At 64.4% G+C, this 26,021-nt stretch overlaps 1 protein-coding gene across 1 annotated transcript in view; it reads left to right on the top strand.

The window, feature by feature from the left end:
• Nucleotides 1–25,842, top strand: part of LOC101631620 (unconventional myosin-XV-like) — a 27,497-nt gene extending 1,655 nt beyond the window's left edge. The window contains exons 2-65 of the mRNA XM_012732994.1: nt 82–701; nt 1,073–1,136; nt 1,340–1,449; nt 1,608–1,682; nt 1,903–2,041; nt 2,240–2,343; nt 2,498–2,561; nt 2,890–3,051; nt 3,408–3,521; nt 3,617–3,675; nt 3,747–3,888; nt 4,832–4,927; nt 5,135–5,266; nt 7,070–7,195; nt 9,315–9,392; nt 9,533–9,648; nt 9,728–9,773; nt 9,883–10,007; nt 10,323–10,440; nt 10,663–10,826; nt 12,420–12,513; nt 12,555–12,566; nt 12,972–13,016; nt 13,279–13,336; nt 13,507–13,637; nt 14,315–14,410; nt 14,509–14,744; nt 14,835–15,013; nt 15,231–15,303; nt 15,732–15,893; nt 16,091–16,191; nt 16,280–16,356; nt 16,431–16,515; nt 16,652–16,723; nt 16,868–16,977; nt 17,078–17,365; nt 17,555–17,627; nt 17,718–17,852; nt 18,001–18,238; nt 18,316–18,406; nt 18,521–18,737; nt 19,227–19,339; nt 19,456–19,515; nt 19,974–20,049; nt 20,152–20,270; nt 20,435–20,553; nt 20,623–20,764; nt 20,949–21,060; nt 21,163–21,338; nt 21,670–21,812; nt 21,912–21,975; nt 22,056–22,128; nt 22,465–22,541; nt 23,446–23,519; nt 23,604–23,719; nt 23,802–23,896; nt 23,976–24,053; nt 24,153–24,246; nt 24,389–24,534; nt 24,677–24,792; nt 25,077–25,210; nt 25,340–25,473; nt 25,561–25,701; nt 25,777–25,842. Coding sequence (XP_012588448.1) covers nt 82–701; nt 1,073–1,136; nt 1,340–1,449; nt 1,608–1,682; nt 1,903–2,041; nt 2,240–2,343; nt 2,498–2,561; nt 2,890–3,051; nt 3,408–3,521; nt 3,617–3,675; nt 3,747–3,888; nt 4,832–4,927; nt 5,135–5,266; nt 7,070–7,195; nt 9,315–9,392; nt 9,533–9,648; nt 9,728–9,773; nt 9,883–10,007; nt 10,323–10,440; nt 10,663–10,826; nt 12,420–12,513; nt 12,555–12,566; nt 12,972–13,016; nt 13,279–13,336; nt 13,507–13,637; nt 14,315–14,410; nt 14,509–14,744; nt 14,835–15,013; nt 15,231–15,303; nt 15,732–15,893; nt 16,091–16,191; nt 16,280–16,356; nt 16,431–16,515; nt 16,652–16,723; nt 16,868–16,977; nt 17,078–17,365; nt 17,555–17,627; nt 17,718–17,852; nt 18,001–18,238; nt 18,316–18,406; nt 18,521–18,737; nt 19,227–19,339; nt 19,456–19,515; nt 19,974–20,049; nt 20,152–20,270; nt 20,435–20,553; nt 20,623–20,764; nt 20,949–21,060; nt 21,163–21,338; nt 21,670–21,812; nt 21,912–21,975; nt 22,056–22,128; nt 22,465–22,541; nt 23,446–23,519; nt 23,604–23,719; nt 23,802–23,896; nt 23,976–24,053; nt 24,153–24,246; nt 24,389–24,534; nt 24,677–24,792; nt 25,077–25,210; nt 25,340–25,473; nt 25,561–25,701; nt 25,777–25,842 — 7,695 coding nt within the window. The remainder of the gene's footprint in view (nt 1–81; nt 702–1,072; nt 1,137–1,339; nt 1,450–1,607; nt 1,683–1,902; nt 2,042–2,239; nt 2,344–2,497; nt 2,562–2,889; nt 3,052–3,407; nt 3,522–3,616; nt 3,676–3,746; nt 3,889–4,831; nt 4,928–5,134; nt 5,267–7,069; nt 7,196–9,314; nt 9,393–9,532; nt 9,649–9,727; nt 9,774–9,882; nt 10,008–10,322; nt 10,441–10,662; nt 10,827–12,419; nt 12,514–12,554; nt 12,567–12,971; nt 13,017–13,278; nt 13,337–13,506; nt 13,638–14,314; nt 14,411–14,508; nt 14,745–14,834; nt 15,014–15,230; nt 15,304–15,731; nt 15,894–16,090; nt 16,192–16,279; nt 16,357–16,430; nt 16,516–16,651; nt 16,724–16,867; nt 16,978–17,077; nt 17,366–17,554; nt 17,628–17,717; nt 17,853–18,000; nt 18,239–18,315; nt 18,407–18,520; nt 18,738–19,226; nt 19,340–19,455; nt 19,516–19,973; nt 20,050–20,151; nt 20,271–20,434; nt 20,554–20,622; nt 20,765–20,948; nt 21,061–21,162; nt 21,339–21,669; nt 21,813–21,911; nt 21,976–22,055; nt 22,129–22,464; nt 22,542–23,445; nt 23,520–23,603; nt 23,720–23,801; nt 23,897–23,975; nt 24,054–24,152; nt 24,247–24,388; nt 24,535–24,676; nt 24,793–25,076; nt 25,211–25,339; nt 25,474–25,560; nt 25,702–25,776) is intronic.
• Nucleotides 25,843–26,021: the final 179 nt, after the last annotated feature.

Genomic DNA, 26,021 nt, shown 5'->3' on the forward strand with positions numbered 1-26,021 from the left:
CTACGGCTGCGTCTGGCGGCCTTGGCTGCGTGGCGCGGTCGGCAGGGGGCTCCCCCTGGCGGCAGCCCGAGCTCCCCTCAGGCGGCGAGGAGCCCAGTGCCCGACGGCCCTTCTGAGGACGAGGACCGGACCCCAGATCCCAGGTTCGCGGTCGTATTCCCCAGGACCCTACGGGCGGGGAGGGCGTCGAGCGACGGGAGCTCTGAGGAAGCGTCTGCACACGCCCCCGCGGGAGAGGGGCGCGCTGGGGCCGGTGCGGGGCTTTCCGAGGACACTGAGGGGCGTAGGGCCATAGAAGACGGGCGCAGCCCTCTGCGCGCCCCTCTGCGCGCCCCGGCCTCCCCCGACGAGCCCCAGTCGGATGGGAGCGGCGCCAGCAATGAGGCGGAGCCCGAGTCGGTGGAAGCCCCGGCGCCCGTGCACTGGGCGCAGGGCTCGGACCCAGGCGAGGACCCCGGGCTTGGCCCCCACACGCTGCTGCCCCGACTCACCTTGGAGACTCGCTCGCGAAGGGAGAGGGGCTCGGGCCCCCGCCGGCCCGCCTTGGAGCGGTGGGAGCTGGAGGACGAGGCCGAGGAGGCGCTGGAGAGGTGTCTGGAGCTGAGCGGCGCGCCGGGCCTCGAGGCGCCGCCCTCCCCGGCCCTGGAGGGCAGGACCCTCGGCGACGGCCTGGAGGACACTGAGGACCTGGCGAGGCTGCGGTGAGCGCCCGGCGCCAGCCTGCCGTCCGGGTCACGTGCCCGGCCCACCCCAGCCCTCCGCCATCTTTAAGAAACTCTGTCCCCGGGGGCTGGGGGTTTGTCCGTGAAAGGCCGCGTGGGTGGAAGCGAAGCGGCACGAGGCCCGAGGTCAGGAGCCCCTGCCTGGTCTTCCTTCTGAGGGTGACGGAGTATCCCCCTGGGCAGCTGCCTAGGCCTGCTGGTGGCCACCCACGCGACATGGGGGGACTTGCTTCACCGCAGGGCCTGTCATGGCTGCCCAGGGAGTCCTGGCTGCGGCCAGTGGCAGCCCCCACCCAAACCCTCCTGTCCCTGCCGCCCCTGACCAGGGCTCACCCGTGCTGTCCCCACAGGCCAATGTGTGACAGCGCGGTGCTGCTGTGCCTCAAGAAGAGGTTTCACCTGGGCCGAATCTACGTAAGGGGCCCCAGGGAGGGGCTGGCCGGCTGGGATCCCTTCTGGGGACTGGACCCCTGGAGCTGCTGCTTCCTGCTCCCTGGGCTGGGTGCTGTAGCCTCCCTAGGGACCTACCTGCAGAGCCGAGTCAGGGAGTTGGGCCGAGGGGCTTTGCTCCCCCGCTCCCTCCATGTTCTGATGAGAGCCACTGCTTTCTCTCCCAGACCTTTGGGGGGCCTCTCCTGCTCACTCTGAACCCCCACCGGCCTTTGCCACTCTTCTCACCTGAGGTCCTGGCCAGCTACCACCCCAGGATGGCCCCCAACACCACCCCGTAGGTGACTGCCCCCACCCACCCTCTGCTGCAACCCTGGGCCCTGTTCCTAGGTCCTAGCGTGTCCCACTGACCAAGGCCCGGGGCAAGTGGGTGCACTCTACCCGCACCTGGGGGGCCCAGATGCCCTCTGGGCGACTTTCCTATCTCCCCGGCAGGCACATCTTTGCGGCAGCGGCCTCAGCCTACAGGCTGGCTCAGAGCACTGGGCAGGGCACGTGCATCCTCCTTGGGTGAGTGTGGCGGCACTGCTGGGCTGAGGGTGGGTCAGGAGGGTGAGGTCTGCAGTGGAAGACCGAGTCCACTCCACTGGGTGGCCGCTTGTCACCTCACCGCTGTACCTCTTGAATGTAGCCCTGTTGGGACCGTTTCTGTTTGGTCACCATGTCCTGGGTTTGGCTTTCTGCATTTCCGGGGGTGTCTTCTAGGGTGTGCCTCACTTCCTGGGCTCAGTGGGGTCGACCCATGTGCCCCTGTCAACCTTTCCCTCTGCAGTGGGCACAGTGGCTCAGGGAAGACAGAAGCTGCTAAAAAGATCATTCAGTTCCTCGGCAGCCTGGAGCAGGAGCAGACAAGGAGCAGAGGACACCAGGTGTGGGCAGCCGCCATTTCCCAGGGGCCTCAGTGGTATCATCCTATGCTTATGGGTCAAAAGCGGGGTGGTCTTCAGGCCTCAGGTTTGTCTTTCGGCCTCAGGCCTCAGGCACCGGGGTGGGGGCATGGACCCCCATTCCCCTGGTGGGCACCATGCTGCCGCCCAGGGAGTCTTGAATCCCCCTTCCCCATGCAGCTGGAGGACGCATGGTCCCTGCTGGGCAGCTTCGGCCACGCCCAAACAGTCCTCAACGCCAATGCCAGCCGCTTCGGCCAGGTCATACGCCTCTGCCTGCAGCAGTGAGTAACTGGGCTCCAGGCAGGCACAGGGCACCCATGACCAGTTGGCCTTCCTAGGCGCCTGAGGCTGCTGCCTGTGGGCCCATCCGGGACTCCTGAGCTGGAGGCCTGGCTGCCGCCCCCCGAGCACCCTACCCAATCTCTCGTCCCACAGCGGGGTTATCGTGGGAGCGTCTGTGTCACACTATCTGCTTGAGACCTCGAGGGTGGTGTTTCAGGTATGACCTGTCCTGGTCCCAGAAAAAAAAGGGCCCTCTGGCCTGCCTTCCCCAGATACCATCCTTGCTCCCCGAGGGCCCCGTACCGGGCCAGTGCTCCCCCTAAGCCAGTCTTTCCCCAGGCCCAGGCTGAGCGGAACTTCCATGTTTTCTATGAGCTGCTGGCAGGGCTGGACCCCGCGGACCGGGAGTGCCTTTCCCTGCAGGGGCCGGAGACTTACCACTACCTCAACCAGGTAGCCGCACGGCCACTTGCGCTGGCTGCAGTGGCCGGAGGGGAGCTTGGGTGTGGCTGGGCCCTGCCCTCTCCTGGTGCTGGTCTCTTCAGGGCGGGGCCTGCAGGCTGCTGGGCAAGGAGGACGCCCAGGACTTCCCAGGGCTGGTGAGAGCCCTGCAGGTGCTGGGCGTGTGCCCTGAGGACCTGAGCGCCATCTGGGCTGTGCTGGCTGCCATCCTGCAGCTGGGCAACATCTGCTTCTCCTCTTCAGAGGTGGGCCCCCCTGTGGGCAGGGCTGGCGGCATGGGGGTGGGGGCTTGTTTTCACCAGCAAACGCCAATGGACACGAGACCACAGAGCCCTGGCTAGGTGGAGGGTCCCGTGGCGGCCCTGGGCAGCCGGCAGAAGCCCCTGGGCAGAGGAGACCTGGTCTCCCTCCCCCCAGAAGGGGACTGTCCAAGCTGCCAGTGTGTACCTGGCTCTGTGCACACTGCCCTTTCCAGGACACTAGCACGAGGGTTACGGTTGAGTCCAGACACAGGGCCTGCCCGCGCGGCCCGGGTTCACTGGGCAGCTCACAGGGCAGAGCAGACCCTGCTCCCTAGGCAGTGCTGTCCCCCCCCCATCAGCGGGAGTCCCAGGAGGTGGCCGCTGTGTCCAGCTGGGCTGAGATCCACGTGGCAGCACGGCTACTCCAGGTGCCGCCCGAGCGCCTGGAGGGGGCTGTCACCAGGCAGGTCTTGGTGAGCCCCGGGGTCCTGGGGAGCTGGGGAGGAGGCCCCCGGGCTGCACCCACAGGCTTGGTCAGTGCATGTACCTCCGGTGCTCTCCCCTCCAGGAGACGCCCTATGGCCCGGCCTCGCGATCCTTGCCCGTGGAAAGCGCCATCGACGCCAGGTGGCCCTGGGGGTGGGGCAGCCATCACGGCCTGGGGCTCTGGGCCCGGGGCTCACACACCCTGCCCACAGGGATGCCCTGGCCGAGGCCCTGTACTCAAGGCTCTTCGCCTGGCTTCTGAGGAGGACCAACGCGCAGCTGGCACCGCCAGGGGAGGGCAGTCCTGACACCGCCTCCATCACTGTCACCATCGCAGATGTCTACGGCTTTGAGGTCCCCAGGGTGGGCTCGGGCCAGGGTGCCCACCTCACCCTGGTGGCTAGCAGGAGCCGCCTGCCATGGAGTTGTGGGCTCCTGCAGGCTGAGTGGCCTTCGGCTGAGAGCAGGGCACAGCCCTGCGTCTGAGGTGTAGCACCAGCTGCCATGGTCTCTGGAGAGTCCTGTGACTCCGGGAGCCTTAGGGCAGAGGAAGGCAGAGGCGCTAGCAAAGGGAGTCTTGCTGGAGGCACCAATAGGAGAGGGAAGAGGGGACATTACCCAGGTCACCCTGAGTTTCCATAAACTCTAGAAGACTGCATCCCCAGAGCAAGGAGAAGGCCAGAGCAAGAGGAGGCAGCGCCACCCTTAGTCCCTGGGTGGGCACTGTTCACTCTGTCCTGCTCTCCAGTGTGTCCTGGTGGCTGGTGCACATGCGCTTGTGTGTGTTAGAATGTGTCATCACCCTCTGCACGAAGGTGCATGAAGTGGGGGCTTTGCTGAGCCCATAGTGAAGTGCTGTGGAACCCAAGAAGAAATCTGTAATCCCTAGGGGAGGAATACTGGAAGGCTTCCGGGAGGTGGCAGCCCAGAGCCCTGCTTATGAGGACAGGGTTTTCTGATAGTAGGGAAAGTTGCCTCCAACACCATAGGTTGGCTGTGACCAGAAGCTCCCCAAAGCTCACAGTTGGGCTGGGCAGAGGACAGGGTGTGGGCTGCCGGGGAACCCTGATTCTGATGGAGCAGGGCTGAAGTGGCCTGCGTGTTGGACCAGGGTCTTTGGACTTGACCCTGACCGCAGCAGCCTCAGCCCTGGGGCATCACTCCTCCCGGAGCACTGGGGAGGATGCAGGCAGCCCCTGAGGGAGCGGTGAGGGCGCTGAGCTTGTGCCAGCTCCCCACATTTTCCCTGTGCCCCCTGCCTCATGTGATGCCCACCTCCCTGCTCCTGTGCCCCCAGGCGCTGCGGGTAAATGGCCTGGAGCAGCTGTGCAACAACCTCGCCAGCGAGCGCCTGCAGCTCTTCTGCAGACAGACACTCCTGGCCCAGGAGGAGGTGTGCGGGCCCTTGTGGGCGGCAGGTGTCAGCTCTTCCCCAGACACCGCCTAAGGGCTCAGGCCCAAGCCCCTTGCTTCAGGCTATCTCAGTCCTTCAGCGCCTGGGTTTGCTGATGTATAAAATGGGAGGTGCCCCCTGCCCTGGCTTCCAAGAGCCCCCCCACGATGCAGGTGAACTTTGCAAACAACCCAACACCATTCCCAGGAGGAGTGCCGGCGAGAGTCGCTGCCCTGGGTGTCCATCCCCCAGCCTCCGGGGGCGCCCTGCCTGGACCTCCTGGTGGACCAGCCCCACAGCCTCCTGAGTATCCTGGATGCGCAGACCTGGCTGGCGCAGGTGAGAGCAGGGACAGGGCACGGAGGCCCTGGAGCCGGCAGAGCCTCTCGGGGGATAAGAAAGGATATGGGGTCAGAGATCCCGGTCCTCAGCATGGCTGGAGAGGACAGGCAGGTTCACATCTTGCCTCTGGATGATAATCAGCACAAGGCTCCCTGAGACCCTCAAGTCCTCACTGCAGAAGGAGGGCAACTGGACTGGGCAGGGGTGCTGGGGACAGGCCAGGGCTTCTGCTGGACTTTCTAGGGGCCCTCAGCCTCCAACCAGTAGGGGGCAACCTCGGCATGGTGCATCCAGGCCTACATACTGTTGATCGCCTCCCATCCTCCCCTGCGCAGACAGCTCCCACCATCTTAAGCCTCTCCCCTACTTTCCATCTCACACCACTTGTGTCCGCTGCAGTCCGTGTGTATGCATCACGGCTGCTCCCCTGCGCTAAGCCGAGCTCCGTCAGCCTGGGAGCCTGGGAGAAGTGCTTTTGTTAAGAGCTCACTGAAGGTTGAATGAATGAATGATTGAAGGACTGAGTAAGTGTGCCAGGAACTGTGCTGGAGATAAAAGAAGGGGCCACAAAGCACAGTCCCCACCTCCTTTGACAAGGCAGGAGAGATGTGAATGACACAGACAAAACTGAGGTCACTGGCCCTCCCTGGTGGCCCGGGGGCGAGGGGGGGGGGTGGTGGTGGAGGGCCTCGGGGGTGAGTCTCTGCACTAGGAAGCTGCCTGCAGCCCCTGCAGCACATTCGATTCCGGCCAGGAAGTGACCCACAGGGCGCAGCAGACCCCTCCTGTCTCCCCACTGCTCCCCACAGCAGTGTGTCTCAGTAGATCCACCTGCTCCCCACTCTGTCTCTGTGAGTCTTCTCACCCCCACATCTCTGGCCTGTACCCCAGCACGTGCGTGCATAGATGAATAAACCTTCAAAACTGAAGTCACACCTGCCTGGCCCTGTGGGTAGCTGTGGCACCCCCAGGTCTTGTTCGGGTCTTGGGCCTCTGGAATTTCACTTGTGACCCCAGGTATAAAATGACACCACCCCCCCAGTGTCCTAGTTAGAGATTGAAAAACAAAGATGGTCCAACGGGATTATGATCGTTCATTAATAAATGTGTTGCACATGACAGGTAAGTACTAGATGCGAGTACACAGTGTGCGTCCTGTGCATACAGCGTGTCGTGGCACGGTGACGTGCAGACGATCGCTTGGTAACTCTGAAGGGGCTGCATTTCATTATTAAAAGGCATTTGGGTCGCTTTGGAGTCAGCCAGCATGGCTTTGGGGGCTCAGCAGCCTCATGAGATTCTTTGAAACAGCACTGAGTCCGAACCATGTTAAGCTGGGGTGTTTTACCCCAAACCATCCGTTTCCGTTTTTATAACACGAAGGCCGTTTTCCCTCTGCGGAGTGTTCCAGTTTCTGGGCTGCAGGTGATGACCTCTCGCCAGGTGACTTGTCAGGTCTTGTGTCGAAGCACCTGGGCCCGTGAGACCACCATCCGTGCGGTGGCTGAATCTGTCATTTCTTGTCGGGGACCGTGTCAGTTGTCATGAGCCCCAGCCTTGAGCTCACGGGGGTCTGTGTGTGCCCACTGGTGTCCTCTAGTCGCACTTGGGGGTTCACATCGCTGGGAAAAGTGCACGCCCCTTGTAAGGACTGGAATGTGGGGTGACTGTTCTGGCTGAGGAAGAAGTGTGGGGAGCAAGGCCTGAGCTCTCCTGGTGTTTGGCACCCGGGGGTGCAGGGGTGGCCCGTGCAGGCAGCAGGCCTGCGTGGGGGCCTGAGCCGCTCCCGTCTTTTCTCAGGCCACGGACCATACCTTCCTCCAGAAGTGCCACTATCACCACGGCGACCACCCGTGCTACTCCAAGCCCCAGCTACCCCTTCCCATCTTCTCCGTGCGGCATCACGCGGGGACCGTCACCTACCAGGTATTCGGCCCCAGGGAGAGACTCCAGGGTGACCCTGGTGTCACCTTCCGAGCTGAGTCACCTGACTTGGGGGGAAGGTAGGGGGGATGGGAGACCCCTGCCAGGGCTTGCCATCTATTCCTACCTGGATCTTTAGCCCCACCCAGTCCTGAGTATGATTTACTAAGCTCTGGTTGAGAATTACAGGTGGGGTGATTGAGGTCGGGACCCTCCAGATTGAGAGGGGACCTGGCTCGGATTCGCAGTCTGTCTCCTGGGCCTCCGTGGTCTCCTCTATACAACGGGAGTAGGCATCTCTTCTACAGTGTTGTCTGAGGACTAAGTGGGGCAACGTGGTGGTGATGGGCCACGTGCCTGCCAGGTGCTCCCTGCAGGGCTCCCATTTCCCTGTCGGAGTCTCACAGCATTGATGCCTGCTCAGACCAGGAACCTCCACAGGGAGTGGGGGGGGCCAAAGGGGTAGGCAGGTGTGAGTGGTGAGCAAGTCAGAGAAGGCTTCCTGGAGGTGGTGACAAGCTATTTGTAGGGAAGTAATACAAATTTCCCAGGAGTTAAACCCAGACCAGAAATACAAGGAGATTAAACAAAGAAAATTATGAGACTGTATTGAAAGCCACAAAAGGATGTAAAAGTGGAAGATAAGACCCATTTCTGTTGGAGAGACAAGATTATTGATTATTTATCAGGTAAAAAATTATTACAAGTCAGAAACAAAATGGGGTTTTCTATGAGAAGACGGGAAGGGTTTCAACAAAATTACCCTGAATCACTGTCTGGAAAAGAAATGCCAGAGAGAGGTGTTTGCTCTAGTCACTGTGTGTCACTAATAAACTGACACATTGTGGAATAGAGTTGAAAGTCCAGTAACAGACCCAAAGGTATATATAGAAAGCAGACACTTAAGAGGCCTTGGAAGGAAGTCATAAAATAGACCTGAAATTTATTATTTTGACCATATAAGTATACACTTAAGTGAATTTATCTACATCCCTGGCAATGTTGTACGACCATCACCACTATGCAGTTCCAGATTTTTCCATCATCCCAGACAGAAACTCTGCCCATTAAGTACTCTGTCTCTTTAAACTTGCCTATTCTAGGCATCTCCCAAGGTGGCATCATAACACACGCACCCTGTCCTGAGTCTGGCGCTGCCTACTGATACATACTTGGGACACTCACTGGCTTGCGGGGCGGTGGCTCCCCTTTAAGTCAGCATTATGACTGGACTGACCCTGGGGTTCTTATCCTTTCTTGGAAAAAGATTTATTTATTTATAAATACAGAACTGGGGTACAGGCAGAGGTGTGGAGGGTGAGAGGATTCACCAGAGACAGAGTGGGGAGCAGAACAGGCTCTGAAACACTGAAACACACTGCTGAGGGGAGCAGCGGGAGAGACAAGAAAGACAAGAAAGGTCTGCTGCGCTCTGTGGGTCCCTCCCTGGCCGGGATCGAACTCGTGCTGCAGGGGCTGGGGACAGCTTCATAGTGCTGAGACTCTCCCCTGCACCACCAGGGAGCCCCTCTTCGGATTTTTAAGTCGTAGTCATCCTTGTGGTGGGATGCCTAGATGACACTGAGGTTTTGGTCATTCATGTTTCCGCTAAGAACCGATGATGCTGAGGGTCTTTGCGGTGGGTCTTGGCTGCTTGCACGTCTTGGGGAAATGTCAGTTCCCAAGTTGTAGGAATTCTTCACATCATCTGGATTGTATTCACTCAGCAATGAGTAATTCACAGATATTCTCTCCCCTTCCGTGGGAGTTTCTTTTTCTGCTCCCTCGAATGCTGTCTGGATGCACGGCGACCTGGGTGTCGTGAAGTCCAATTTCTCAATTTTTTTTTCTGCTTGCGATGCGTCTGGCATTGGCTTCAGTGCCAAACCCAAAGCTTTCACTCTCAAGTTTTCTCCTGCAAGAGGTGTTGTTTTAGCTGTTAGATTTTGGTCTTTGATCCATTCATTCGAGCTCATCTTTCTATTTGATGAGGTGAGAGCCCAGCTCGTTCTTTTTCATGTGCATTTCCCCGTTGAAGAGGCAGGCAGCCTTTTGACTCAGGCGGAGAGGCCCCGACACCCAGCCGACGCCCCACTCCCGCACCTCTCGTTGTCTCTTGCAGGCGCACAAGTTTTTAAATAGAAACCGGGATCATCTCGACCCAGCTGTAGTGGGGATGCTTGCCCAGAGCCAGCTGCAGGTGACCCCGACTCCCACGCTCCATTCTCCCGCATCTGCCCGTGTCCTGGGTGGGTGCGCCTCCTGCTGTGGGGCTGGAGCCTTGGGTTGGCTCACCCCGCTCCCAGGAGTGTGTGGGAGCAGGCTCCTCTCGCCTTGTAGCTGGTGGGCAGCCTGTTCCAGGAAGCAGAGCCCCGGCCCGGGGGCCCTCGAGGCAAACCTACGCTGGCCTCTGGCTGCCTGCAGTCCCTGGGGGACCTCTTAGCCCAGCTGGGCAGGTGAGAACAATGTCCCCCATGCCCCAGCTCTGGGTGAGGTCTGGCCTGTGCCCAGGTGACCCCCCCTCCTGTCCATCAGGAGCCACATCCACTTCATCCAGTGCCTCAACCCAAACCCTGGGAAGGTGAGTTCCCTGCACCTGGCCCCAGAACCCTCCTGCCCTGCTGCCCTGCCCGGCCCCAGCCTCGGGCCCTGCCTGACTCCAGCGCCCGCGCCCTGTCCCACCGCTGCAGCTCCCGGGCCTCTTTGATGTGGCCCACGTGGCCGAGCAGCTGCACCAGGCCTGCGTCCTGGAGACTATCTGTACCCGCAGCATCAACTTCCCTGTGCGCATGCTCTTCCAGGCCTTCCTGGCCAGGTAGGGCCTCAGGATGGGGCAGCCAAGGTCCAGGGGCCTCGGGCAGAAGCTGACCAGGAAGGCCCTGGAGTGACTGGCAGACCCCCTTTCCCAGGAACTCGGGCCTAGCACCTTCTCCCTGCTTCTCCTTCCACTGCTCATGACCCTCCACCCTCCATGCCACCCTGAACCCTCTCCCCCTCCCTTCAGAAGAGTCTCCTAGGTCCTGGCACAGAGTTGTTTGAGTGACTTAGAGACTGAACCGAGACCCATGGGCTTGGGGTGTCAAACAGATGGAGGTGCCGTTCTTGTGCCCACCTCACTGTCCTGGGGCAGGTTCCGGACCCTGGGGACGGAGGGGCAGGGAGATGCCTCTGACCGGGAGAGGTGTGGCGCCATCCTCAGTCAGGTGCTGGGGCCCGAGTCAGCCCTCTGTCACCTGGGCGTCACCCAGGTAGATGTGCGTGTGCAGGGGCGGGGGTGGGGAGGGAGAGGAGTGTTCTGGGAAGCACAGGGCTTCCAGATTTGGTGGACCCTCGGGGGGTGGGGAGATGGAGCAGTGCTGGGTGGCGGGTGTCCGGGGCCCAGGGGCTCCACTGTCTGGCTGGAAGGGAGGAGGCTGAGGCCCAGCCCTGGCCTCTTTGCCAGTGTCCCCAGCCCCAGCCTCTGCCCCCAGGTCCTGCTGCAGGTGTCGGGCTGGCAGCAGCTGGAGCAGCAGCGGGCCCAGCGGCGCGCCCAGGCCCTGCTCATCCTGCACCACGGCCTCCGCACCTGCCTGTCCCGCCAGCGCCTCCGCCTCCTGCCCCGGATGCAAGCGAGGGTGCGCGGGCTCCAGGCCAGGTCTGCAGGGGTGGGGTGAGACTGCGGGCCTCCTCAGGGTGGGGACAAGCTCAGGGAGATGCAGGGTCCCAAGGCAGGCCTCCCGTCCCCTCAGCACCAGGCTGCCTGACTGCTCCCGTCATGAGATGCTCACTCATTACCTGCTGAGGCCACACGAGCCCTGCAGTCTCACCCCTTGAGTGTCTTCTTTTCTGGTTTGTTCTCCACTGCGTAGCAAGAACAAGCTTTTCAAAGCATGACTCAGGTTGTTAAGCTCTGCTCTTCTTCAGCCTCCGCTTAGGCCAGAATTTTACACTCGGGGCTCTTTGAACGTCTCGCTCCTGCTTCCCTGCTCAGCTCCCTCTGTTCGCCTGTCCCGGTGTATTTGGCCCATTCATTCAACAGCTCTCGGGGCTGACCTAGCCGCCCTACGTTACTGGGGTGAGGGCAGAAACGGGTGTCCCAGGCCAGCTGGGTAGTCAGATGCAGACAATCAGCCAGCCGCCAGTCAGTCACCCCAAAAGTGATGGTTAAAGTGCTGAGAGCGAAATGAGGGCAGTGCAGTGGACACCCGGGAGCCCGCGGGGGGTGACTGTCTTCGCTGCTGTCTCCAAATGCTGCCACCAGTCTCCACCAACAGAAACCATGACCCTAAGCAGTGGTCACCCCAGATGACGTGGACGGGCTCTGGGAAGGACTGCCTGGGGGGTTCCGTGGTGTGAGCTTCGTACAGTGCACTCTCACAGTCCTGGACATCTGGCAATGGGCACCTAGGCCGCCCGGGGCTGCTGGGCCCCTGCTGTGTAGTCGGGAGGGCTGCTGGAATGTCCTTCAGCAGGACTGTGGCTCCTGCTCTCCGCCGGGTCGCCTCCAGCCTACTGTCTCTATGTACTTGCCTGTTCTGTATTTTTAAATTTATTTTACTTATTCATGCATGGCAGAACTGGGGTACAGCCCAGAGGTGCGGGGGGTGGGGAGTGGGATCCACCTTCATCTTCTGGTGAGAGGACTCCCCAGAGACAGAGCGGGGAGCAGAACAGGCAGACTGACTGAAACCCACTGCTGAGGGAGCAGCGGGTTGACAGCAGGGATCTCTGCGCCCTGTGGGTCACTCCCTGGCCGGGGATTGAACTTGTGTTGCAGTGGCTGCAGACAGCTCGATAGCACTGAGACCCCTGCACCACCAGGGAAGCCCCCCATCCTGACATTTTCTTTGAGCATTGTCCCTTCTGCGGTCTCCTATGAGAGTTCCAGTGATGGTATTTTGTCATTTTTCTATCCTGCTGCTTCTATCTGTTTATTCCTTGGGCCTGACGGTGGGCAGGTGCGCCCGTGATCCTCATTTTACAGGTGATAAGACTAAAACACAGGTGAAGTCACTTCTCTGACATCACGTGACTCGGACAGTGGCGCAGGGAGACAGACGAGTGAACGAGGGGGACGGGGCGTCGGCAGTTGTGCTGCGGGGTCTGTGCTCCCGGCCCCTGGGTAGCCCTCGGCCTGCTCGGAGTGGCCTGCCCTTTCCTGTGACTGCCGGGCCCAGGGGCAGCTCCCACGCGTCCTGGCTGGAGGGTCCTGGGGCCAGAGCGGCCCCTCATGCTTCCTTACCCTCAGGAAGCGATACCTGCGGCGGCGGGCAGCCCTGGGGCAGCTGAACACCATCCTGCTGGTGGCCCGACCCCTGCTCCGGAGACGCCAGGAGCTGCAGGTGCAGGCTGGGTGCCCCCGCACTGGGTGCTCAGGGCGAAGCCGGGCCGGTGGGCCGCGCAGGTGCTCTGTGTGGTCCCTGGCGGGCCCCTCCCTCCCCGGCTGCCTTCGCTTCCCCACCAACCTTTCCCAGGGGCCCACCCACTCCCCTCGCTGGCCTGATGACGTCAGCTGCAGGGCCATAAAGCGGCTCGAAGGTCATGCCCACATGCTGCTCACCAGCCCCTCCCTCTAGACTTTGCCCCTGGACCACTCCTTACCTTCTGCCTGCCCACTTCCCGGTACCCTGGCAGATCGGCAGTGACGCCACAGCACTGAGGCTGGTGAGGCAGAGGGGTTTGTGCTTGCTTCTCTGCTGGTGTTGGGGTCCACCCCTCACCAAGGGCAGAAAGGGGCAGCTGAGTTGTTGAGGCTCGGGGACCATTCGTGAGGTATCAGCTCTTCCTGCGTCTCCCCCAGCAGCCCAGGCACAGCGGTGGGATGGCTGAAAGAATGCCAAGCATGGTAGGTGGCCTGGACACTGGAGGGGTGTCCACTGGTACGTCCGAACTGGACTTGAGGGACAGTGTGGGTCCGGGGGGACCACTGGGTCCTGTCCCTCGGGGGCGTCGTGTCTTCAGAGAAGAGGATGGGGTGCCCTTGGTTACAAACAGCCCCTGTTTGTTTGAATGTCTAGACCCCTTGGTGGGGAGTTTATAGCTTGGGGGTGAGCAGCTCTCTGGGCTGCCTCACCCCACCGCGGTACTTTTCACTTGCTCCCCTGTAGGAGCTGGGGTGCCTGGAGATCCCGGCCGAGCTGGCCGTCATGCTGCAGAAGGCGGAATGTGAGTGCTCGGTGCCCTGCGCTTGCCATGAGCCCGCCTCCCTGCGGGCGTCTGCCCTGTGGCTCTGACGGTGCCCTGGGTTCCCCCGAGCCTGCTGCTGGGCCCCCTCTGGGCTAATGGGAGGGAAGGACTCATCTGGAGTTTCTGGGATGTCTTGGGGCTGTCCACAGACTCCCAGCACTCTCTGACCGAGAGCATCACCGAGTCCATGCCTCCAGAAGTGCCCGCCCGGCCCAACCTGGCCCTTCCGCCGGACATCGACAACTTTCCCTTCTCCAGCTTCATCTCCACCAGCTTTCAGGTGAGACTCCACCGGCCTCCGCTCCTTGGTTGAACCCTGTGGTTGGTTCCTCAAGGGTAGCCCCCACGGCGCCTTGAGAAGCAGTGCCACCTCCTCTCTGCCCACCCCCCCCATCCCATTGCTGGGGCTGCGGTGCAGCTGCCTGGCTCTGAAAACGGCCCTCTACCTCAGCGCCTCACGGGCTAGTGTAGCCTGGTGCCACGGTGCCGCGACCCCTTAGCTTCGCCCTGTCACTCAGTCGTGTCGTTAGAGCAAAGGAAACAGCTGTGTCGGTGTCGGATGCAAGGCGGACCCCAGACGGCGCAGACGGGCCTCCCCGGGGCGCAGGGCTCAAGCGCAGCACTGCGAGCTGCCGCAGCGGTGGGCTCGGTCCCCTGCCAGGGAGGGACCCCAGGGCGCCGCAGACTGCAGCCAACAGCACAGTGGTCGCTCAGAGTCTGGTGAGGGAAGCTGAGGTGTCATCCCTGGTGTGCTCGCTCACTGTGGACCTTCTGCTGTCTCCTCTTCCATGTACTTTGAGTTCCCTACAGGCGCGGCCAACAGTTCTTTAATCGGGAAGAGCAACGAAGATGCTCTTTTAAGAGGCGAACGCCAGCCCCTCCCACCCTCAGCCTGTACTGCCCCTGGGTTTTGCACAGACCAGCCCGCTCAGGTGCAGGTCACCTCCTTCCTTGCAGGAGCCGTTCCTGCCCAGCCCTGGGCAGACGCTGACCCAGCCCCTGACCCAGCTGGATGGTGAAAACCCCCAGCAAGCCTTGGACATCAACAAGGTGGTGAGTGATCACCTTGGGGATGGGGCAGGGCAGGCCCGGGCTGGGTCTCCTGAGCTGGCTGGCCACATGTCCTGCCTTCACCTGACCTGTGCCTCCAGATGCTGTGGCTCCTGCGGGACGGGTCCCTGCTACCCTGGCAGGAGAAGACCTTGGGTGCGTACCTGGTGCGGCAGGGGCAGCGCCGGCCAGGGCTGCGGGATGAGCTCTTCAGCCAGCTGGTGGCCCAGCTCTGGCACAACCCGGATGAGCAGCAAAGCCAGCGCGGCTGGGCCCTCATGGCCGTCCTGCTCAGTGCCTTTCCCCCCAGGCCCACCCTGCAGAAGCCACTGCTCAAGTAAGGGGCCAGGGGGTGGGGGGGGCGGGGCCCAGTGGGCAGGGTCTGCAGACACTCTGCCCCTACAACAGTCCTGTGCTGTCCCTGCAGGTTTGTGTCGGACCAAGCGCCCAGGGGCATGGCCGCGCTGTGCCAGCACAAACTGCTGGGGGCTCTGGAGCAGGTCCAGTGGGCCCCTGGGGCCAAACGGACCCACCCTCCCACCCAGCTCGAGTGGACCGCGGGATGGCGGAGAGGCCGCATGGCCCTGGATGTCTTCACCTTCCACGGTGACGCCCATCCCCCGCTTAGCCTCCCTGGGCCCCAGAGGAGCCAGGCCTGCCCCTTGCTTTCCCCCCCTCAGCCCTCCTGCTGCGCCCCCTCTGTGACCCTGATCTCCCCTCTAGCCTGCTTTTGGGCCTCCTACTCCCCAAGGACAACAGCCCCTTGCTGTCAGGGTCCTACTGTCCCTCACTCGCCCCCCTCCCCGCACCTCTAATCCCACAGAGGAATGCTACTCAGCGGAAGTGGAGTCCTGGACCACAGGAGAGCAGTTTGCTGGGTGGATCCTGCAGAGCAGGTATGGGGGCCTGGGAGGGGAGGGGCCGGCCAGATGGACCCTCATCCTCCTCCCCACGGGTCTGCATGCCCCTCCTGCAGCTAGCTGCCTCTGTAGGTGCAAGGCCATGCTCTCTCAAAGGGGGGATGTGGGGTGCAAGGGGCAAGCGGTGGGAGCCAGTGGGCAGAGTGCAGACAGTGGTTTCAAGGAGGGCAGGAGTAGAGATTATACCCAAGGTCCAGATTCTTGGTCCATACTGACAAGCATCAGAGAGTGTCTCAGGAAAAGGTATATCAGGTGCTAGTTCAGGAGAGCTGGGCTGTCAGAGCACCGCGCAGGCTGCTCCTTTCCCAGGTTCCCCTTCCACAGCCCCCCCACCACCACCCTGCCCCCTCCCCCACCATGGTCATCTGCCTGGCTGACTCTTACTGTGCACCTGTGACACCCAGAGGGCTGGAGGTGCCCCCCCGTGGCTGGTCCGTGTCACTGCACTCCGGGGATTCCTGGCAGGACTTGACTGGCTGTGACTTTGTCCTGGACCTGATTGGCCAGATAGAGGACCCGGGGGACCCGACTGAGCCCCACAGCTATCCCATCGCTCCTCGTGACTCGTAGGTTTCCCCGTCCCAGAATCACTGCTCCTGGGCTGCTCCCACCCCTGCCCTGGAGCACTCCGGGGTCAAAGGTGCTGCCATGGCCGCATCCCTCCCCCTAAGTCTCCTCCCACCCCCTTCGGACAACCCCATAGCTGCTTCTACACCTTGTCTCAGCCTGGGCACCATCTTATCTGGCCCACTGTCTCCTGCAGAGCCAAGGACATCCCCCCCGCCCCCAACGTCCAGGCCCCACCACTGCCTCCAGGCCCCCCTCCAGGTCCAGCCCCACCGCTGCCTGGCAGTGGTCACACAGGTAAGGCCAGAGCGGACTCGCTCGGCTGGCAGAGTGCTGGGAACAGGGGAGCTGTCACCCAGGCAAGTGACACTGATCTCTGGCGCAGGCGGGCACCGGGCCCCAGGGAGTCTGGACGGCTTCGTGGACAACCTCTTTGAGTCAGTCTTCTCCCCAGGCCACAGCGTGAGTATCCCCCACACATCCCGCCCCCCAGGCCTTCAGCGTGACCCTGTGATCTGTGGCCTTTGTCCCTTCAGGATCTGGAGCAAGGCTGGGCTCTGAGCGGCCGCATGAAGGGCGGGGGCTCCATGGGGCCCATGCAGCCGGGCAGCTACCCCATGGGTGAGTGAGCTGAGCGCCCAGCCAGGCCCCCCAGCCCAGCACCCTGGGGGCAGATATGCGTCCCTTTGGCTGGGGCTGAAGGGATGCATTTTCGGAGCCCCCCTAGGACTGACCTGGGAGGGCCCTATTCCCTCAGTGTACCCAGGGATGATGCAGATGCCCGGATACCAGCCAGCCATGATGCCTGCACCTATGCCCATGATGCCAGGTACAGCTGGACAGGGAGGCACCAGGGCCCCTCACAGATAGGGACCATAGAAGGGGCGGTCCTGCCAGTGCCCCAGAGGGCACAGCAGGCTGTGGGCTCAGCGTGGTGCTCACCGCCCTGCCCACCCGTGCCACACTCTCGTAGCCATGGTGATGCCACCGCAGCAGGCGCCACCACCCCTGCTCCCCAGCCTGGACACGAGGCAGCTGGCCGTCCAGCAGCAGAACTTCATCAACCAGCAGGCGCTGATCCTGGTGAGGGCAGGAGCTGCCTCCCCCGTCCCCCCGGGGCTGCTTCATGGGCCTGGGGCACAGAGGCAGGCCACGTATATCCCACCTACCCCTCCCGCTTCAGGCCCAGCAGATGACCACCCAGGCCATGAGCCTCTCCCTGGAGCAGCAGACACAGCAGCAGCGCCAGGCCCAGGCCCGGGCCCAGGCGCAGGCGCAGGCCCAGGCCCCGGTGCAGGCCCCGGCACAGGCCCAGGCCCCGGTGCAGGCCCCGGCACAGGCCCCAGCGCAGGCTCCTGAGGCAGACTTCTCGGCCCCACCCCCAACTATCCACCCCAAGTCCAAGACCATCAACCCCAAGTTAAAGAAGCCTTCAATCTCTCAAGAGGAGACAGAGCGGGAGCTGGAATGGGTGGGTGCCAGGCAGCTGTGGGGGCGCCGAGGCGGGCAGAGGGCGAGGGCAGCAGGGTGGGAGACACAGTGGCGGTTGCGGAAGACGCTGAGAAACAGCAGGTCCCAGCCCCAGCCATCCCGGGGCTCGCGGTCAGAGCGGCACCTTGTTGGGCGGGGGCGGGGGGCCTCACTTCCTTTCCTGTCACAGGAGACCCCGCTGGAGACCAAAGCCCGCAAGCCCAGGAGCTTCCAGCAGAAACGCGAATTTTTCCAGAATATGGGTGAGGACACGTGGCGGGGCGACCCTGTCCGGGAGCCTGGGTGGGTGGCCAGGCGGAGAGTGACCACCAGGGCCTCTGGGGCACTTGCAGGGCAGCCGCAGTTCAAGATGAAGATCATGAAGCCCCCCAGCAAGGTGCAGATCCCCCAGGGGACCGGGGAGGAGGAGGACGAGGAGGAAGAGGAGAAGGAGCAGGAGAAGGAGCAGGAGAAGAAGGAGGAGGAGGAGGAGGAGGCCGAGGCCGAGGCCGAGGCCGAGGACGAGGACAAGGAGCAGCAGCACTCGAGAGCAGGTGCTGGGGCGCTGGGCGGGCAGGGCCCGTCCCCCCCACCCCCATCCGGGCTCACGTCTTCTCTCCTCCTGGTCAGGGTGCCCCCCCTCTCCTCCCCCCGTGGCCGTGGCGAAGAAGCCTTCCACCCGAGCTGGGGCCAAAGCTGCCCGGGAAGCTGAGGTGGAGCCGGCCGGGGAGAAGGGGCCGGGGCGGGGCCCCGCGGTGGTGCGCAGCAGCACGCAGGCCGCGCCACGGGAGGCGCCCAGCAGGGAGATCCGCAACATCATCCGCATGTACCAGAGCCGCCCGGCCCCCGCGCCCATGCCGGTGCAGCCGCCCAGGTGCTGGGGACGGCGGGGCCTCCTCGGCGCCCCTTGCGGAGTCACCCCGTGGGCTCATGGCCTCTGTCTTCTTCCAGGAAGCCCGTCAGAACTTTCCTGAAGAAAAGCAACCCTAAGGATGAGGCTCTGGCGAAGCTGGGGATCAACGGGTCCCCCTCGTCCCCTGTGGTGAGGCCCCTCCGGTGGCCTGCGGGCCTCAGCAGCTGTCCTGCCAGGGCCGAGACTCGGGTCACCTTGGCCTAGTCCCGAGATTCACCTGTGTGCATCTCTGTGCCTCCCCAGCCTCTGTCCCCAGGCCCAGGGAAGGGCCCCCCGCCAGCTGTGGCCCCTCGACCCAAATCCTCACGACAGCTGGGGCTCTCCAATTCCATCAAGGAGAAGCAGGGACCCCTTCAGCATCTCTTTGGCCCGGCCCCATCCGCTGCCCAGGCCCCCCCTCCTCCCCCGCCTCCACTGCCTCCGCCAGAGCTCCCAGCGCAGCCTGCCACCGAGCCCCAAGGTGAGGAGCCCAGGGCCAGTGGGGAGAATCCCCACCTGACAGCTTCCGGGCACTCGTGGCCAAGGCCAGCTGCTCCGGCTTCTGGACTTTGCAGTCCGCTTGCACATTCCTGCCTAGGGCAGGGCCTGGACACCCAGGGGCCAGTCTGGCACTTGGGGCTGTCACACACAGGGTGTTGCCCTGGTCAGACTTGACAGCTCCTTCAGGAATGCAGTGGCTCCACTGCCAGGGAGGGCCACACCACTGCCAGGGAGGGCCACACCACTGCCAGGGAGGGCCACACCACTGCCAGGGAGGGCCACACTACTGCCAGGGAGGGCCACACTACTGCCAGGGAGGGCCACACCACTGCCAGGGAGGGCCACGCCCGGCAGGGAACATTGGAGGCCAGTCAGGATGGCGGTGGGCGGAGGCAGGAGCAGGCCACACCTTGTCCTCTCAGGCCTGGTGGCTCCTCCCCTGATGCTCTTTGGCCCCTCCCTCTGCCAGTCTTGAGGGGGCCCATGGAGGACCAGGGTGTCTCCACCCAGATGCTTGTGCCCTCCGGCAGCGTGAGCTTCTCCTACGCCAGCCCGCCCTGGAAGCTATTCCTGCGCAAGGAGGTAGGCGCGAGGGCGGGGTGGGGGCAGCACCGGGGACCCAGCTCTTCCCCAACCCTTCCAGGCCAGGGAGGACAGGCCAGGCCACTGCCCCACCCCCGCAATGTCCTCCTCCACAGGTCTTCTACCCCCGGGAGAACTTCAGCCACCCCTACTGCCTCAGGCTCCTCTGTGAGCAGGTGAGCGCCCGCCCCCACCCCGCGCACCGAGCCGGCTCACAGCCACAGGAGGGCACCGTCCAGCCAGGTGTAGGGCACTTGTGGGTTTCCAGCCCTTCCTGCCACACAACAGCCCAGCAGTCAGGTCCCCGATGGGCCCGTGACAGGACCACAGATAAAGTGCGTTCGGCAGGTGCACACAGCTTTGCACGCAGCAGTGCTCCCGGCTGCTGCTCCTTTGTCACCTCTGGAGATGCCCCGGATCCCGCCTCTGCTCCCCTGGATGCTCCAGACCCCCCCCCCCCAGTTCTGGTTCTTGGGGAAGCTTATCTCACTGAGCCCATGCAGGGCACGGGGCGGCGGGCGCTCTGGGCTGACGTGGCCGGGGCTGGAGGTCCTGTCCTGCCCGTCCCACCCGCGCGGGGCCAGCTGTGCAGATGCCCACCTAGGACCTGGGTGACCTTTTGGCTCCGCCCCAGATCGTTCGAGACACCTTCGCTGAATCCTGCGTCCGGATCTCCCAGGAGGAGAGGCACAGAATGAAAGACTTGCTGGGTATGTTCAGGCTGGCCGGGCTGCTGGGGCCTGCCGAGTGGGCCCGGGCTCTGAGGTGCCTGCTGCGAGGCAGCCTGAGACCTTGGGCCCGCCCTCCCGCAGGAGACCTGGAGGTGGGCCTGGAGTGGCTCCACACTGTCGAGGACAGCGTCAAGAAGCGCATCGTGATCGCCGCCAGGGACAACTGGGCCAACTATTTCTCCCGCATCTTCCCCGTCTCGGTCTGTAGAGTGTGGCAGGGCCACGCTCACACGCAGGCCTCCTACTGGGGGCTGCGGGCTGGGGGCTGGCGGGGCTCTAGCGGAAGGACAGAGCGCTCCCCTCCCCTTGGCCTGGCCGGCAGTGGGCACCAGGGCCGGTCCGTGACCCGCCCACCTTCCGGCAGGGCGAGAGCGGCAGCAACGTGCAGCTGCTGGGGGTGTCGCACCGCGGCCTGAGGCTGCTCAAGGTGACCCAGGGCTCCGGCCCCCACCCCAACCAGCTGAAGGTTCTCTGCTCATACAGGTGAGCTGGGGCTGGGGGGGGCAGGCAGGCGGCGAGCCGACCCCCACTCACTCACGCCCCCACCCACAGCTTCGCAGAGGTGCTGGGTGTGGAGTGCCCAAGCAGCTCCAGCCTGGTGCTGGCACTGAAGAGCGAGCAGCTGGTGCTGCACACGCCCCGGGCGGGCACCATCAAGGCCATGGTTGACCTGTTCCTGCGAGAGCTCACAAAGGCAAGCGCGGGCCTGGGGCCTCCTGGGGCGTCATGCAGGCCCCTGGCGTGGCTGTTCTTGGGGCTGTCAGCCAAGCACCCTGAGCTGCCGGTGGCAGCTGGGATGGGGCTCAGGCTGGGTCCTTTGACTTGGTCGGAGCATGAGGCCGGCGGGCGGCTCGGGCCACTCACCCACCGGCCTGCAGGACTCCGGCTATGTCATTGCCCTGAGGAGCTACATCACCGACGAGTGCAGCCTTCTCAGCTTCCACCGCGGGGACCTCATCAAGCTGCTGCCAGTGGCCAGCCTGGAGCCAGGTGTCACGGGGGGCCAGCGGGTGGACGGCACCGGGAGGGCAGCGCAGGGGCCCTGGGAGGCCGAGAGCCGGGTGGTGAGCCTCGCCCCTGGCTGCCTTCCAGGCTGGCAGTTCGGCTCGACCGGGGGCCACTCTGGACTCTTTCCCACGGACATGGTGCAACCGGCCGCGGCTCCCGACTTCTCCTTCTCGTCCGGGCAGAGGACTGGCCTGCACAGGAGCCAGTCACGGTCACAGAGCAGGGAGCCAGGGCTGGCTCAGAGGCACAAGGCGCCGGAGGTGAGCCAGGCCGACAAGGCCAGGCCGAATTAGCCGCGGCGGAAGGAAAGGGCCTCTCCCCGCGCAGCGCTGGGCCGACGCTGCCTCTGCCCGCTGTGGCCTCGCCCGCCTCCCCGCCAGACTGGGGCCTCGCTGCGGGCAGGCCGCACGGCGCCTCCTCCTGTGTCCCTGCGCCACTCAGTTCAGTGCCGCCCTAGCAGGTGCTCAATAAACACTTGTTGACGTTGTCTGCTGCCAGTGGCTGCTCACTCACCGTCCCGCAGGCGGGGCCGGGCCGGCGGGGGCGGGGGGCAGCGGGGCTCCCGTGGCAGCGGGCCTCCTGTGCTCCCAGGACCCCGCCTGCCTCTCCATCCAGACCCACAGTGACCACTCAGAGGCCGCCAGCCTGCCCCCTTCCCTCTCTCTTCCCGGGGACCCCCACCGCTATACCATGCAGGAATTTGCCCTGAAGGCCTTCCGGAAGCCCCAGACCTTGTGAGTGCCTGTCTGCCCTTGGCCTCCCTGCAGGGGCCTCCCACACGCCCCGGCTGGACCTGGGCTCGGCTACCCGCTGCCCTTCCCTCTGCCCCTCAGGCTGGGCCCGAGAGACAAAGGCGCTGAGGGGAAGGGCGCGGCCAGCCTGGTACGGTACAGCAAGGTGAGGCTTTGGGCAGGCGGGCCGAGCCGCGGCGGGCACACGGCCCTCCGCCCAGACTCAGCCCGGCCTCTTGGCGGCAGGCCCCCATCCTGCAGTCGCTCATCAGCTTCGATGACGAGGACACCGACAGACGGGCTGTGGAGGGCTTCCAGGGTGAGTGCCGCACCGCCTGCCGAGCCCGCGCCTTGGCGCCTGCCACCTTCTCGCCCGGCGTTTGCCGACGCAGGCGGGGTCACTGGTGCTTCCGTGGCCTGTGGCCACTTCGCCAGCCCGCAGGGCAGGGGAGGGGGCTGTGTAGCGTCTTGGGGGGAGGCGGTGGTAGGTGGCCGTGGGTGCCCACAGCTCCTGCAGGCCCGGTCTCCTCGCTGCAAACGGCCGCTCTGCCCGCTCACGCGTGGTTCTGAGCGCGACCTGCGACGGCAGGCGTGCGCGGTGGGGCTGGGCCGGGGCCAGGCCCTGGGCCTGCTCACCGGCTTCTCCTGCCCGCAGCTCTGATGCAGTTCATGGGGGACCAGCCTAAGCCCCGAGGCAAGGACGAGATGGGCCTCGTCTATGAGCTGCTAAAGGTGAAAAGCGGGGTGGGGGCACCGTAGGCCCTGGGCCTGTTCCTCCTGCCGGGGTCTGAATGGGACCCCCCTTCCCTTGGTCATGTTCCTTCCAGTCACCTCAAAGTCTTTAGGGAGCACCTGCTACCTGCAGGGCCAGGGTGTCCACGGAGTGGGGCAGTTGGCAGACCCTGGTTAATGTGGCCAGCAGCAAGGGCTGTGGACGAGGACAGCGGGGAGAGGCTGCCACTGGCAGCAGGCTAGTGACAGTGACGCAGGAGCAGCGTGAGGGACGCCGGGTGCCTCTGGGGGCCTGCTGCGGGGCGGGGGTGCTGAGGCCTGGCAGGACACAAGCCCCAGCACCTGTCAGGGACGGGCATGAAGAGGGAGGGGCGCGGACCAGGTCACGGTTGAGCGAAAAGGGGAAGCCACGGAGGCACTGGAGAACATGGCCTGCACCTGCAGGCCCTCGTGTCCCGTGTCCCCCCCCACCCCCCCGGGGAGAGGTGCAGGCCAGGGCCAGAGGTCACAGCCGGGAGAGCAGCGGCTGGAGGGAGAGAGAGAAGCCCTGGGGGCGAGGCCGGGCTGGCGGGGAGTGGCGCGGACTGTTCCGCACATGTAAAGATCGGAAGCTGGATTTGAGGGGCTAGGGCTCAAGGGGGTCGTCTGGGCTGGAGGCAGGCGCCGCGGGTACGTGTAGTCGAGGCCTGGGCACTGCGGGCAGAGCCAGCAGACGGCGCTGAGACGGGGCCGGTGGGGAGGGCAGGGCTGAGAGCAGCGCCCAGGTCCAGGCAAGACTGCAGCCGAGAGGCGTCTGCCTCCTGGGGTCCCCCACTGGGCCCCCAGCCCATGACCAACAGGCTCCCCCCGACATCGCCGCCCACCCCCTCGCCCCTGGTCAGAAACTGCCCTCCTTGTTTCCTAGCTGTGTCAGGAGGAGGAACTCAGGGATGAGATTTATTGCCAGGTCATCAAGCAGGTCACAGGACACCCCCGGCCGTGAGTGTGGGGGCCAGGGCGCGAGTGCAGGGATGGGGGCTCTGGGGTCTGCCCGGCCTGAAGCCCAGGCTCTCTGCCCTGCAGGGAGCACTGTGCCAGGGGCTGGAGCTTCCTGAGCCTCCTCACTGGCTTCTTCCTGCCGTCAAACAAGCTGATGCCCTACGTGACCATGTTCCTGCAGGAGGCATGCCAGAGCGAAGGTGTCATGGGAGGCCCTCCAGCCGGGTTGGGGAGACCTAGTGGGGTTTGGAGAGCCGGCCCCAGCCTGGCTTCTCTCTGCAGAGCTGGCCCAGAGCAGCCAGAAGCACCTTCAGCAAACTGTGAAGTATGGGGGGCGCCAGCGGCTGCCCTCTCCGGGAGAAATGCAGGCCTTCCTGGTACTGGGACAGCCCGGGGTGGGGATGGGGGGGCAGGGCGGGTCCCCTGGTGGGGTGACTGATGGACTGCACCTTGCAGAAAGGGCAGATGACCCGCATGCTTCTGATCCACCTGCCCGGGGGCATGGACTACAAGACCACCGTCCAGACTTTCACGGTGAGGGGAGGGGCCGGGGAGACAGAGAGATCATGGGCCTCCATGGTGGAGAGGCCCTAGGCCGGCCCCGACCCACTGGGGCCCTGTCCACATGCCCAGGTGGTGGCCGAAGTGCTGGAGGAGCTGTGTGGAAAGATGGACATCCTGGACCCCCAGGAAGTGAAGGAATTTGCCCTTTTCCTCATCAAAGAAGGTGAGCACCTGCCTGGGTGGGAGGTGGGTGGGGTGGGTGGGGCCAGGCTGGGTACAGGGATGTGGCCGCCTCTGCAGGGGCCCTCTGCGCCAGGGCAGGCTGGGCAGAGGCTGGGCGAGCTGAAGCACCGGCTGCCCTGCAGGCCCGCTGGTGCGGCCCCTGTGGCCCCGAGAATACATCAACTGTGAGGTGTTGGGGCCGGGCGCAAGTCTGCACTGCAGGAGGCTCTCCTGGGAGACGCAGCTGCACTATGAGAACCCCACCTACGTCAGCACCCACTACAGGCAGGTTGGTCCTTGTGCTTGGAGGGCCCCAGGCCTCCCTGCCCCCAAGGGGTGGTGGGGGAACAGGCTTGCGCCCTGGGAGCCACCACCCGGCAGGGGCCCGGCAGGGGCCCGGGACACCACTCCCCTCACTTCTCCCCCTTCAGGTGCTGTGGGACTACCTGCAGGGGAAGCTGCTGGTGAGCGCCCGGGAGGAAGCCCAGCTGGCCAGGCTGGCCGCCCTACAGCACCTCAGCAAGGCCCACAAGGACTCCCCCTCAGAGTGAGTCCAGGCGCTGCCCGGACTGCCCACCACCCCTGTCCCTCTGGATGCTGAGGCCCGACTGGGCGCCTGTCCCAGGGCTCCCTCCTCCAAGGTCCCGGGGCAGGGTGCCAGTCCTGCCCCTCCCGTCGGGCTCTGAGCAGATGGGCTGGAGGAGCGGGCTGTGTTCTGTGCCCTCTCCACGCCTCTCGAGACAGGGTCCAGACCTAGCCCACCCCCAGCTGCCCGGCTCGTTTGCTGGGCACCTGCTGTGTGCCCGGCCCTGACCGTCCAGCTGTGCCCAGGCAGGACCTGCTAGCTTACTTGCCGAAGCCGCTGCTGCAGCAGGTGGACGTGGCCGCCGTGAGGAGGCTGCTGGGCCTGGAGCTGAGGCAGCTACAAGACTACAGCTCCCAGGAGGCGCAGATCGGCTTCATCGGTGGGTGTGGGGCCGGCAAGGGCTGAGAGTGGGGGCCCCAGGTCCCGCCGCCTGCACCCGTGCCGGGGCTCAAGCCCCCCCGCAGGGCCCTGGCCAGGCAGCGACAGCCGCCCTTGCCTCCGTCCTCAGAGGCCGCGAGCCGGCTGCCCCTGTTTGGCTGCACCGTCTACGTGGTGCTGCGAGCGAGCCTGCCGGGCCTGCCCAGGCCCTGCCTCCTGGGGCTGAACAGCCAGCAGCTCATCCTCCTGGACCCCAGCTCCCAGGTGGGCACTGGCACCCTGTGGCTGCTCCTCACCCGCCACCAGCACCGATTCCCCTCGAGGGCCAACCGCTCTGTCTCTGCTCCCCAGAAGCCACGCTGCTCCATCATCCTGAAGGACCTGCAGAGGGCCCACCTGATGAGCCCCCTGGACGACACAGAGGCCCCCTGCCTGGAGCTCCACTACGGTTCGGCGGAAAGCCCGCAGACTATCTGGCTGGAACTGGCACAGGTGAGGCAGGGCCTCGCCCGCGCAGGCGTGGGGCGGTGGGGCAGAGAGCCCGGTACTAACAGGCGTGCCCGGCAGGCCCAGGAGCTGAAGCACACCATTGCCTTCCTGCGGAGCAGCGGCTCGGGCTCTAGCATCGCATAGTGGCCTGGCTGCACTGAGCGGCGCAGGGAGGGGCGGACGCCGGGCGGGGCCTCTCCCTGGACGGCGCCTCACCGGAGGTCGCCCTGGCAGCCCCTGGGCCGCTGGGTTTGCACTTCACCGCTTGGCTGTTCTGGGACCTGCCGTGAGGCCGCCTGGCCTGGGTGGCAGCCGAGGGCACC

Source organism: Condylura cristata, unplaced genomic scaffold (assembly GCF_000260355.1).
Source record: "Condylura cristata isolate star-nosed mole 26May11 unplaced genomic scaffold, ConCri1.0 scaffold00038, whole genome shotgun sequence".
NCBI lineage: Eukaryota > Metazoa > Chordata > Mammalia > Eulipotyphla > Talpidae > Condylura > Condylura cristata.